The sequence below is a fragment of the Anopheles coluzzii genome, chromosome 2 (genome assembly GCF_943734685.1).
Source record: "Anopheles coluzzii chromosome 2, AcolN3, whole genome shotgun sequence".
Lineage (NCBI taxonomy): Eukaryota > Metazoa > Arthropoda > Insecta > Diptera > Culicidae > Anopheles > Anopheles coluzzii.
The window spans coordinates 49,497,966-49,511,457 of record NC_064670.1 but is presented as its reverse complement, the minus strand read 5'-3'; the positions used below and the strand labels follow the sequence as shown (position 1 = coordinate 49,511,457).

At 51.2% G+C, this 13,492-nt stretch overlaps 3 protein-coding genes across 3 annotated transcripts; all 3 read left to right on the top strand.

Moving 5' to 3' along the window:
- Positions 1 to 1,224: 1,224 nt before the first annotated feature.
- On the top strand, positions 1,225 to 2,584 carry LOC120947740 (actin-3, muscle-specific-like). The gene has a single exon (XM_040363362.2). It carries the CDS (start codon positions 1,362 to 1,364, stop codon positions 2,490 to 2,492), a length of 1,131 nt encoding a protein of 376 aa, XP_040219296.1. The 5' UTR covers positions 1,225 to 1,361; the 3' UTR covers positions 2,493 to 2,584.
- A 345-nt stretch (positions 2,585 to 2,929) lies between these two features.
- LOC120947739 (actin-87E) lies at positions 2,930 to 5,083 on the top strand. Its single transcript, XM_040363361.2, has 2 exons — positions 2,930 to 3,061; positions 3,368 to 5,083. Exon 2 carries the CDS (start codon positions 3,378 to 3,380, stop codon positions 4,506 to 4,508), a length of 1,131 nt encoding a protein of 376 aa, XP_040219295.1. The 5' UTR covers positions 2,930 to 3,061; positions 3,368 to 3,377; the 3' UTR covers positions 4,509 to 5,083.
- A 92-nt stretch (positions 5,084 to 5,175) lies between these two features.
- LOC120952830 (uncharacterized) lies at positions 5,176 to 12,102 on the top strand. Its single transcript, XM_040372357.2, has one exon. It carries the CDS (start codon positions 10,016 to 10,018, stop codon positions 12,080 to 12,082), a length of 2,067 nt encoding a protein of 688 aa, XP_040228291.2. The 5' UTR covers positions 5,176 to 10,015; the 3' UTR covers positions 12,083 to 12,102.
- Positions 12,103 to 13,492: the final 1,390 nt, after the last annotated feature.

The following is a 13,492-nucleotide window of genomic DNA, read 5'->3' as shown; positions in this document are numbered from 1 at the left end:
GGCGGATGACGCTGCAGCCGAAAGTATAACACGGCGTTGCAACAGGTGCTCGGTCGGAAAAACTCACGAACCGCTGCTGCTGCTGCTGCTGACTCTTCAATCCGATTATGGCCACACGATGTTGTTGGATCTGGTCTCGCGTTACGCGTGCCGCTGATGGGAGGGTTTGAGCGGGCAATGCGAAAATAGAAATGTTTTTCAACGAGCAACGCCAAAAAAAAAGAAGAATGTGTCGTCTAGCAAACATAAACACAAACACACAAACCCCGTGCGACCCGTGTGTCGACCGATCATCATCATGAATGGATCGGTCGTAGGAAGACGAACGGCGGTGATGAGTTTGTTATGATCCACTGCGCCCGTCATTGATATGATGGACTGCTAATGAGTCAAGCTGGCTCACGATGCGGGGGTTGGTAGGGTGGTAAACGTTGGCAGGTAATCCGGCAGGATAATCACAAATGATTCGCGCCAATTCGCAGCTTATCGTGTTCCTCGTTGACACGTCAGGCGGGCCCCGGTTACGAAACTGTGCTGGCGAATCCAGTGGCAACGATTTTGGTCCCGAGTGGCGCGGCGTGTGCCCTTCGTATTCTAGTCGCGCTCGTGTTCGCTCGGTCAAGTGTGCGTCTGTGTGTGTGTGTGGAGAGAAGGTATCTGTTTTCCTGCCCTTTTAAGGAAAGAGACCATGCTTTCCAATGACCAGGCCAACGCTTGGATGGGGGGCTTGTGTTGTTTACAGCTTTCCCTCGCGCTCTCTTCGCGGTCCACACCCTGGGCCAATCTCCACGCGGAACGCGGCGTCTCCACCATGAATCTGCACAGTACTGCATGAAGTGCCGTGTGTGTTTGGGTGTATGGGTGTGTGCGCGTGTGTTTGTGTCCACCCACGAGGGTGAATTCCAAAAGATATTTTACGAAACCCCGAGCATGCTGCCGCGAGCTGCGTTTGCACCGGCACCGGCGGTACCGGTTACCGTTTTTTTGCGCTATTCGTTGGAAACAGTATTGCGATAAGGAGAAGCATGACGGTACGAAAAAAAGTCCCTGCTATCATATCATAGCGATCATGATACGGAGGGCTCACTGGGGGCGCCCAGAAAAGAAAAAATCGCACCACCACAGCTGCACACCCGGGGCAATGGGTGCTAAGATCGATAAGCGGTTCGATAAGGGGATGTTCCCTAGCGTGTCGCTATAAATGCTACATGCTGTACGCGAGTTCGATCATAGTACTCATTGAGCGGTGTTTTACCGGTGCTTCGCAAAGTTGTGCTGCTGTGTAGTGTCTCGTCGATTGGCTCAGGAGGCTCAGTTTATAATTCTGCTAGCGGTGAACAAGAACGGTAGTGAAGCGAAACATGTGTGACGAAGAGATTGCAGCGCTGGTCGTGGACAATGGATCCGGTATGTGCAAGGCCGGGTTCGCCGGGGACGATGCGCCGCGTGCCGTGTTCCCGTCGATTGTCGGACGTCCACGTCACCAGGGCGTGATGGTTGGCATGGGCCAGAAGGACTCGTACGTTGGCGATGAGGCCCAGAGCAAGCGTGGAATTCTGACGCTGAAGTACCCGATCGAGCACGGCATCGTGTCGAACTGGGACGATATGGAGAAGATCTGGCACCACACGTTCTACAACGAGCTGCGCGTGGCTCCGGAAGAGCACCCGGTCCTGCTGACGGAGGCCCCGCACAACCCGAAGGCGAACCGCGAGAAGATGACGCAGATCATGTTCGAAACGTTCAACACCCCGGCAATGTATGTGGCCATCCAGGCGGTGCTGTCGCTGTACGCTTCCGGCCGTACCACCGGCATTGTGATGGACTCTGGTGATGGTGTGTCGCACACGGTGCCCATCTACGAAGGCTACGCTCTCCCGCACGCCATCCTGCGTCTGGATCTGGCCGGTCGCGATCTGACCGACTACCTGATGAAGATCCTGATGGAGCGTGGATACACCATGACGACGACGGCCGAGCGGGAAATCGTGCGCGATGTCAAGGAGAAGCTGTGCTACGTTGCGCTGGACTTCCCGCAGGAGATGGACACGGCGGCTACCTCGAGCTCGCTGGAGAAGTCGTACGAAATGCCGGACGGACAGATCATCACCATCGGTAACGAGCGGTTCCGCTGCCCGGAGGTGCTGTTCCAGCCGTCGTTCATCGGCATGGAGTCGACCGGCGTGCACGAAGCGGTGTACAACTCGATCATGAAGTGCGACGTGGACATCCGCAAGGACCTGTACGCGAACATCGTGCTGTCCGGCGGCTCGACCATGTTTGCCGGCATCGCGGACCGTATGCATCGCGAAATCAATGCCCTGGCCCCGAGCACGATCAAGGTGAAGATTGTGGCACCGCCGGAGCGCAAGTACTCGGTCTGGATCGGTGGCTCCATCCTGGCGTCCCTGTCCACCTTCCAGCAGATGTGGATCTCGAAGCAGGAGTACGACGAGTCTGGCCCGGGCATTGTCCACCGCAAGTGCTTCTAGGGTGCCTTCTTCTCCTCGTCGTTCCTGTTGTTTTACTGTGTTAAGCGTTGTTTTGTTAGTAAATTAAAATAAACTTCACTTTTAATATTAAACAGTGTTTGCGTGCTCTGGGGGGATTCGTCGTGAAACATTTGCATTGGCTAGGAACACACAGTGTCGTCGGTGCAAATCACCCAGTTTTTGTTGCGTTCTTCACATGCCAGTGTGTGGATGAGTAGTGGACGAGCGCGCGGGTTGTGGGAAGTGGGAGTATAAATCCGATTTTCCGAGCGTATTTTCACACGCACACGCGATGTATGCGAGGCCGGGAAACTGAACGTAGTACGACCATACAGGGGGGACCATTGGTGGGCGATTTCTTCTGGTGCGCATGCGTTGTTCCATGGAGATTTTCCCGAGCGAGCCGAACGTCGGGCCAACAGCTGAGCCGCCCGAAGAGTATAAATATTGGATTATAGTAAATCCAATTAGTCAGTTGCTCAGCCACTGTTTGTCCAGAACCATCGTACGCCCGTCCGGTGTCGCGTTTTAGTGAATTTTTGTCAGCGTAAATCGTAACATCCCCACAGGTAAATATTGGAATGGGAAGACGCTCACGTGACGGCCGGCGGTCGACAGGCGCTCAAGTGGTCAATCGCTGTGGAAGGTCAGTTGATGGTGTGCAGTGTTATCAGGCGCTGGTTGCCCGTGCAGATAAGCAAACCGTCTCCACCACCACCACCACTATCATCAGACCGGATCTGCTACGAAGACCTACGAGCATTGCTGTCGTCGAAGTGGCGCCTAGTGTTGGACGAGTTGCGAAACGGAGCAGTTGACGGCAGTGTTCTATAATCCGAATCTTTGTTCTGGCTTTCGTTTTTGGTTCTGCACAGATAACCGAAAATGTGTGACGACGATGTTGCCGCGCTGGTCGTAGACAATGGATCCGGTATGTGCAAGGCCGGGTTCGCCGGGGACGATGCGCCACGTGCCGTGTTCCCATCGATTGTGGGTCGTCCCCGTCATCAGGGCGTGATGGTCGGCATGGGACAGAAGGACTCGTACGTCGGCGATGAGGCCCAGAGCAAGCGAGGTATCCTGACGCTGAAGTACCCGATCGAGCACGGTATCATCACGAACTGGGACGATATGGAGAAGATCTGGCACCACACGTTCTACAATGAGCTGCGCGTGGCTCCGGAGGAACACCCGGTCCTACTGACGGAGGCCCCGCTCAACCCGAAGGCGAACCGTGAGAAGATGACGCAGATCATGTTCGAAACCTTCAACTCGCCGGCTATGTATGTTGCCATTCAGGCTGTGCTGTCGCTGTACGCTTCCGGCCGTACCACCGGTATTGTGCTGGACTCTGGTGATGGTGTGTCGCACACGGTGCCCATCTACGAAGGTTACGCTCTTCCTCACGCCATCCTGCGTCTGGATCTGGCCGGTCGCGATCTGACCGACTACCTGATGAAGATCCTGACCGAGCGGGGCTACTCGTTCACTACCACCGCTGAGCGGGAAATCGTGCGTGACATCAAGGAGAAGCTGTGCTACGTTGCGCTGGACTTTGAGCAGGAGATGGCAACTGCCGCTGCCTCGACTGCGCTGGAGAAGTCGTACGAACTGCCCGATGGACAGGTGATCACCATCGGTAACGAGCGGTTCCGTTGTCCCGAGTCGCTGTTCCAGCCCTCCTTCCTGGGTATGGAATCGTGCGGCATCCACGAAACCGTCTACAACTCGATCATGAAGTGCGACGTGGACATCCGCAAGGACCTGTACGCGAACATCGTCATGTCGGGCGGTACCACCATGTACCCGGGTATTGCCGATCGCATGCAGAAGGAGATTACCGCCCTGGCACCGTCCACCATCAAGATCAAGATCATTGCCCCACCGGAGCGCAAGTACTCGGTCTGGATCGGTGGCTCCATCCTGGCGTCCCTGTCCACCTTCCAGCAGATGTGGATCTCGAAGCAGGAGTACGACGAGTCTGGCCCGGGCATTGTCCACCGCAAGTGCTTCTAAGCTAGCAGAGTCATCGAAGCCGTGGGATAACGGGGTGTAGCCTGAATTGATGAGGAATATTAATTGGAGGCAAACACTAACAGCGCTACACAAATTACCAGACACACATACAGACACAGAGGTAGTCGTTAAGCATTAGTGCGCATCGTGTTGCACGAGGCCTTACCCCCAACCCGAACCCTTCTAGGCCAAGCCAAATGCCATCTTCCAGAATCTCCAAGAATTCTCGAACTCCCCCCCCCCCACACTTTCACCCTAGTCATTGATATGTATTTCGTTGCCAAAATTCGATTCCACCCGAAGGAACACACCAAGTTGCTAGAAAAGGAAAGGTACTGACGTATAGCATTCAAGAGGAGTGCAAACAGTGCGAAGACTGCCGCTTTTAACCGTGAAAAAGAAACACTGTTCGTGAGCGTGTGCCGGACACGGTATTATTTGTTCGACTTATCAAACTGTTATCTATTAATTAATGATCGTGCTCGAGGAGAGATAAATTATACTCTTATTTTAATTTACGACGTTTACACGGTACCAAAGCTATACAAATAAATTATTAAGCGAATGTTTAATGACTTGTAAAAGACTAATGTGTTTGTTGGGGCGCTGGCATAACTTCGATTCAACCCATTGAGCCAGTTTCCAGCAAAGCGATACGATCAGACACACACACACACCAGCCAGGTGGCTTGCATGATGCGCTGTGATGCAAGAGACTGGAATCCGTCGGTCCGTCTGGCTGAAAGACGCTGTGACTAGTGCTGCTCTTTCGGCTTTTGTTTTTCCCAAATTCAAAAATAGCATTCAACGGCGCATTTGTAACACGGTTGCGCATCGATCTCGCTCACGCTGATGCTGTGATCCAGCAGAAGAAGGGCACCCGTGATCGTGGCCATATAATGCAATCGAACGAACCAGCTCTACGGTTCCCCGTCAATCGGTGTCGTTAAGGGGCGATGACGTCAGCGGCTACTAAGATCGTGCTAGCATGCCGGGGAAGATGAGTTGTTCGCTTGCTGGGATTTGCCTGCAGGTGGAGGTGGTTATACATCTTCCCATCTTTTCGCCATTTGCCGCTATCGGGGCAGATGCTGCAGCGTATTGAACCTAGCACGCGTTACATTGCACGAAACATTGACGTTGAGGTTGCGCGTAACCAATGCCATAAACTTCGTCGCTTTTACGCGAGCGTGAGCGGGATTCAATTTTCGCTGTTTTCACAAATAACAATTTTATGGCAGCCTTGGGGAAAGTTTCCAAGATTAGCTTTTGGGCAGGGGACGGGAAAGTATAGCCAAAACATTAACCATTGTTTATTGCTTCGTCATAGTAGTGCCGAGTACTTGAGCTGCACAAACAGCTACAGAGAGAGGGAGAGAGTAAGTTGGTGGGAAATCGTGCCCAAATCCCTCGCTCGTCATACTGCCAACCCGTGGAAACGGGTTTGCAATTAAAAATCACACCACTGTTGGATAAAGGATTTGGGTTTACTTCTTGAAAGGGAGTAATAATGCATCAGAAACTCACCCAGTTTGTTGTGCCGGTTGGCGATAACAATGTTCAACTGGTTGCCTCAAGAACGGGATTATTTAACGGTCTCAACTCGGTTCCCTTGAAACGGGTCTGCGATCATGCTACATTGTTTCAAGGACTGGAGAATAAAAGCAAAATAACAGTGTAAACCGCTTTACAAAACCAGAGAGCCTCGGAAATCGGATAGGGGCCACAAAGTAAGAACCTGTGATTGATTCGTATGGATACATTCTACCTTCTCCTGGGTTCACAGCCAAGTCCTTATGCAAGAACTACAGCCAAGCCCCACCGATACGTTGAAATGGAAACACGTGGTCTTGCATGTCGCGAACGGTTAAGTTCTACCCCTTTCAATGGACGGATCCGATCAAGGTTAACCGATGGTGCAGAAATACCAAACATACACACACCATCTCGCCTCAGAAGCCACACGCTTCAGGTTCTATCCTGAACGGTCATTCCGGGCTTAGAACAAAGCGGGCGTGTGCCACGTTAGATGGATGGTTTCGTTGTTCCGGAAACGCTTCTATAACTCTTTAATCACTTTGATCGTGGCGATCGAAGACATTTTAAGCTCCCGCAAAACAACGTGTCCACTATCGAAAGGCAAGTGGGGAGGTTTATTTATTGAACCTGACACTGTGGGACGGCCTTTCGGCCTCCGTTCTCTGCTGCCTTCGCTCGCCAATAGTAGTTTGCGAAAAAAAAGACTGCAGCAAGGAGTGGACTAGTTAATTGCGCCAAGCACCCCTATACACGATTACTGGCCCGTACAGTGTGCGCGCGCGCGCGCGTGTGGGGTAGCGCACAATAAAAGGAATGGAGTTTTAGTTACGGGGCTGCTGATCGTCCACCTTACTTACCCCTTGTTGGGTTGGTTTCTGGGAACGATGTTGGAGCATTTTATGGGGGTTTAATTTATAGCACATATTAATGTGCCCGGCGCGGCTAATTGCGGTCAAAAGTTTACGGTCTGGTTTGTAATTTGGATGGTTTTGGGTGATGTTTTGCTACAGTTTTAGTGCAACACTATGTGTTGGAGCGTTGTTTTGGAGTTCTTGCCATGGCTTACTTGGAAAGCCATGGACTATTTGCAAACCATACAATTACGCTGGACACGTTTTACTTTCATGGGCGCTAAATTCATCTGCATAGTTAAAATCTGAGACTAAAATACTAACATTTTTGTTACAAACGAAAACATTCAAAGGTGCATTTGTAACTATTTATTTAATTTCGTTTTGTTTGCTAGGTTCCTCCGAAAATTGTAACATAATTATTGATCACTATGATATTAACTAAATGATCATTTGAATTTTTGTTTGAAAGTCTGTAGAAGCTGTTCAACTAGGAAGAAACAGTTCTACAGACACATGTGTTAGAATATACCAAAAACCAATTCATTTTTTTATTGTAATTCTGTTCCTCTTGGAGACTATCCTCATGGACAGGGGTGCTCAAAGTTATCAGTTAGTGAGCCACATTACTTCGCAAATTACACTGTATGGAGCCATTTTGACGCAACCATTAGCTAATGGGTAATTTTTAAAGCTATTGTAGTTCATATTGTATGGCAAATTCCTTGGAATTTAATTTCAATCATTAAGAACACTGCATTCATTAAATGAATCTGTAATAACATTGCAGATGATGTGTACACCATGGGACAGAGTGTCCTTTAAATCAAACATCTTTCATTCACGAGATTCATTCAAAAGAGGTCTATCGAGTGAGAAACGAAATTTTATGACATGAACATTAGTGAATGACTTCTTTGATCAAAACCATAACTCAGCAAAGTTATAGTGGAGCGTTTCCATTATACCAATAACTAAAACTATTTACGTAATATTCTTATAAGTGTTGGTGTATAGTAAGCTTTGATTCATGTAAAAGATTGGACCTAGTTCGATACTCACCTGCACCGTCTTCTCGTGGGAATGACTATCCGGTTTCGTGGTACTAATTAAGTTTAGTAAGCAGTGCAGTTTAGGAATGCAGTGTCCAAGGAATAAATTCTTGGCGTAGGTCATTGCGGCAAAGCAGAAGAGCTACATACTTGCTGCAACATGCTCTTTTAAGCCGCTGTTGAAGTGGATATAGAACTAAATGATATACGTACAAACGTTGTTGATCGTCTTTCTTTAACCCAAAATATCGAATAAACCCTGTCTTATTTGTAGAGGATGCTCTTGTAGCTCTTCAAGTGGTCTTGGATAAACAACGTTACATCGGAAATGAGAAGAATAAAATTACTTTCAATACTTATTGTACTTGAACGCTCAACACCTAGAACTCGTAGGCATGCTTTTAGATTCATTTTTTTAATTAAATCTTTCGTCGTTGTTTGTGTTAGAGAAAAGAATCTATTTAATCTCATTGCGGAGATTTTGGAGCATCTTGCTTGGTGTGTTGCGCAAACAGGTTTCGTACCCCTTCCCTTCGTAATGGATGGCCCCTAAGCGCCAAGTGCATTAAGTGTTTGGCTATTGAATGTTACCCAACGGGACATGTGCGGGAACTAGGTATTGCTTGTTAGTTTGCTGCTTTTGTTTCCACTGAAAGTTGATACATCCTCCAGGGTTTTGATTTTCAAACAATGTAAATTATGTACATCCAAAGCAACATTAGAAGGGAGGAGGAAGGGAAGGGGGATCAAATTTCACATTCACTTTTGCTTTCGATAACGATCGACGTGTCGAGTTCAGCTTTTGCCTTTCGCACCGTTGTGTTGCTTAGATTTCGTGTGCGCCCTCAGGTCGTTCATCGCCCTAAGAGTAATGGAGCGGATACAGCAAGTACACCAACAAGGTGGACATTCGCCCGGTCACATGGTCAGCGTACAGAGGGAGTGCTGCAAAGAAACGGCACCAAACGAGGTTAACGTCACAATTAACGAGTAGTACAACGTGTGTATGTGTGGAGAATAGGCAAAAATAAACGGATGCCGTTGTAGTGGAGATTTGCACTAGAATTTCTAACCGTGCCGAAGGTATTGGAGGAGTGTTGACGTGTGAATCGTTCTATACCGGCAATACTTAGCATACTTTGGGTCACATTACATCGATGCGATTCCTCTCACAACACTGCGCCTCATTACCGGCATTGCTAAATTCGTCATTGTTTGCAAGCAAGCGGACAAACGTCACCGGTGTGTGCTCCAGTTGTGCGAAGCCGTTAATCATAATGTCCAAACTGGTTTGCTGCCGTGATAAAGCCACATACGGTGACGCCGAGGACTGCGAAAGGTACGTATGTACGTACCGACGTGCGTACACTGCTGCAAAACTCTCTTTAATTGGCTTATGTTTCACTGCACACATGCTTCTTTGCTTGTTTTAGTTTTTAAGGGCCAATTGACCTTGAAATGCGGAACCTGATCCCACCTGATGTGGTGTACACCGTGCAGCAGGTTGGCACACCGTAAGTGTCGGGGGGTGTGTATGTGTTTTGGGAGTCCACAGAAGAGAATGTCCTCCGAACCGACGACAGATGCTGTCCCGATGGCTGATGGACACAACAAAAACAGCACACGATTGGCGCTGCGTTGACCGCTACCAGTCACCTAAATGGGTGAAGTAATGTGACACCTAAACCAAGCGACTAACCCGCTCCGTGGGTGAACTCGTCGATCCAACGGGACACGGGCTTACACGGTCGTGCCGGTCGGATTGACTTGATGAAAGCTTAATGCATGGCATGGTGTCGTGTGTTTGTTTATTCTACTACCAGGGGGAGACTGATTGTTTGATCCCTGCCCCGGACATAATGATCCGTGTGGCACATTAGGGCCGTCGATTGTAATCGGCCTGCTGTTATGATAAATCAATAACGATAATTGGCGCGTGCATCGTTCCAGCCAAGCCACACTGGCCGCTAAATAATTCACACCCTAATGGGTCCCCATGGGGCAGATGCGCTTTTGTTTGTTGGTAGTGATTTTGGGGTGACGTATAAATACATTGTCCGGGACAATGTCCCTGGGTCAATCGGTTGGGTCAATCGTTCCTGCTCGTCAGTTCGTTCGGCAGGTCGCAATGTACCGGCAGGTGAGCGTTTGGGCGCTACTGCTGACCGTGGTGCTGCGCCAGACCGCCGGGGACATACCGGTGGACGAAGCGGAACACGAGCAGCTGCTCACGGTCGTGCCCTGCATCAGGCGGCTGTGCGAGAAGTACTTTCGGTCGGAACGCGCCATGAAGGGTTCGCTGGCCATCATCAACATCAAGCCGGACGCGTCCACCTTCCAGCAGCACATACTGCGCTCGATCAACGAGGACCCCCGGCACGAGATGGGCGTGATGGTGAAGGACGCTTCCCGGCCGCACCTGAACGCATCGCACGTAACGGAGAAGGCCAAGAACTACCTGATGCTGATTGCCGACTCGTCGGCGCTGGCCGCCCCGATCCGGCAGCTGCGCCGGCTGCCCACCTGGAACCCGCTGGCCCAGGTGGTGGTGGTGTTCACGGCCGAGCTGACGCCGCTCGTCTTCGAGATCGAGGTGCGGAACGTGCTCCAGGAGCTGTTCGACCATTCCGTGCTGAACGTGAACGTGATGGTGCAGAGGTACAACACGTCCGTGCTGGAGGTGTGGACCTGGTTCCCGTACGAGAGCGGCAGCTGTGCGGACAACATCGAGCGGTTGCGGCTGGTCGACGAGTGTGAGTATGCGTTCCAGGAGCCGGACCCGGAGCGCAACGTGCGCGCCGCCTGGGTGTACCGCGAGCGGCACTACTTCTCCGACTATGGGCCGAAGATACCGAAGTACTACCACTACTGCCCGCTCAAGGTGTCGACCAGCATCTGGGAGCCGTTCGTCGTGGGCAACGCGAGCCACATCGAGAAGGGGCTGGAGGTGCTAATGCTGGACGTGATCACGGCCCGGATGCGCCTGGTACCGGTGTTTAGCGTGATCGACGGCAGCCTCACGACGGCACGCATCACGGCGGACAACCAGACGGGGCTGTACGCGGACGTGTTGCAGCGACGAACCGACCTAATGATTGGCGGGCTGCACGAAAACCCGATCAGCCGGAAGCTGCTGTCGGCCACGATACCGTACTTTCAGGACGATCTTACCTGGTGCGTGCCGACCGCCCGACACGCACCCAAGTGGCTGAACGTGTTCATCATCTTCAACGTGTGGACGTGGCTGATCGCGATTGGGATCATCTTCGCGGCGGCCGCGCTGCTGTTCCGGTTCAACTACGTCGAGGGGTTGTACCGGGTGAACTACACCTGGATGCTGCTCCAGTCGCTGGCGTTCTCGCTGAGCGTGTACGCGCACTACTGGCCGCGGCGCGTCTCCATCCGGCTGTTCCTGATCGGGTACATGTTTTACGGGCTGCACTGGAACGCGGCCTACCACAGCTTCCTGATCTCGGTGCTGACGCGCCCCCGGTACGAGCCGCAGATCGCCACCGTCCAGCAGGCGATCGAGGCCGGGTTTGGGTTTGCGGGTGCGGAAAACACGCTTGGTCACTTTGACAAACCGGACGGCGTGTCGCGCCACATCGCCGCGCACTACGCGGTGTGCAGGAATTTGGACGAGTGTCTGGGGCGGCTGCGCCGGGAGCGCACGGTTGCGATCGCGATGAGCCGGGCCCATTCGAGCAACAGCCGGGCGATCGGGGAGGCCGAGCTGTACTGCTTCTCGAAGGCGGAAAACATCTACACCTACTCGGTGAGCATGCTGGCGAAGAAGGACTTTCATCTGCTGCCGAAGATCAACGAGCTAATACGGCGGATCAGCGAGAGCGGGCTGCTGGGCAAGTGGCAGAAGGAGAGCGAAAAGATCCGCATCGATCGCGATGAGGACGAAGGGGCGGGAGGCGATGAAGGAGGGGGCAGCGGAGGTGATGGTGAGAAAAGTGGAGAAGGACAGACGATTCTGCGGCTGGATCACATCGAGGGCGCCTTTCTGCTCGGTGCCGCCGGACTGCTGCTCGCGCTGGCTGCGTTCGTCGGCGAGGTGCTGTACTACCGGGCGAAGCGGCGCTATCGATGGCGAGACAATCTGGCCGATCGGTATCTTTTGTAGGGAGGGGGGAGGGGGAAGGGGGTACATGGAGGCTCAAAGCAGCAGGAACCGGCGTGTGCGCGGTCGGGCGCGTGCCATGTGAAAGGAAGTTAGTGACCTTGTGCGGTGTGCGCTCTTGTAAGGAACTTGTAGTCAAGCCATGGTGCGTTGAGTTTTGCCCGTTGAGAGGCTCGCGCGTGTGTTGGTGTTCTTTTTTTGCTGTTTTTGTTGTGTGTGTGTGTTACCATTATTCGGACGAATGTTGTTCGGTGTGTGACGACCAGCCAGGGGCGGATGGGCGCGAGTACGAATGTGTACACTTACATTCCACCGGAATGGGGGCGCACGCGCCCTGTCCGAAGGTCTTAAGACGGTTTCGATTCGATTGTCGGTCCGACATTCGAGGCATCAACTGTTAAACCTATTTCCGACCGGCGTCTTACGTTGGCACGCATTGTCAACGGGGTGGACCACTGGTGGTAGCAATTAAGTGGCCCGGGCTGGGTTGATTTCCGGCCCAGGTTGTGCCTCCCCCCCCCCCAAACGCGGAACGCACTCGATTCCGCTCGATAAGCACGCTGAGGAACAAAATGAGTACTCATGTTCGAGCTTGCTTGCGGCGAGTCAATTCGAAACCGACCACCCGTCCCATCCGTGTGGTCGGTGTTAAGGGTGCGGAAAATCTCTACGTACGGAGTTCACGCCCACGAAGCTCAGAGGTGTTGCTGGCATGCGTTATAGGAAATTTGTGCCTAAGTACCTGTCTTATTCACACTGGCGTTGCTCGCATGAGTGGCGCGGAGTTGTTTGTGTTGGCGTGTGCCCTTGGGCGGAAGTATGCAAAGCGAAGGTCCGAGCGAGCGTTTTTTACAGGTGTCCGGAAGGGGTTTGGGAATTTTTAGGGATATTGATGTCGTTGAATAGTACAAATGTGTGGAATTGCACGATAGTGAGACGTTAGCTATTTGTATTAATGATGAAACAATATGAGTGTAGGAATTACAATAATTGGATATAACATGTACAGTAACAACTCACTGAGTGTTGCACGACCTATTTACGATATTTAAAATGGAATGTATATTAAAATGTCTGAGATTTATCTATCGCATATTGGGCGAGGATTGGTGCCATGGCGAATACACAATTGATGTTGCTGCTAACCAACCAGGTCGAATCTTATTTGTGGAGCATAGGTAGAATTTGGATGAGAAAGATTCTTTAAGATTCTTTTATTAAGAAGGTAAGGTAGAAGATGAATAATATCCCGAACATTCATGTGAGAATTATCTGAATTGGAGAGTAATAATAATCTTTACTAAGCGAGATTATTTAGGTTGTCTGTGGTGTTCCTTTTTTCTATAGGTATTGTAAATAAAAAAAAATCAGTGTTGAAAATCGACACATGTTAGTAAAATGAACAAATGTAAA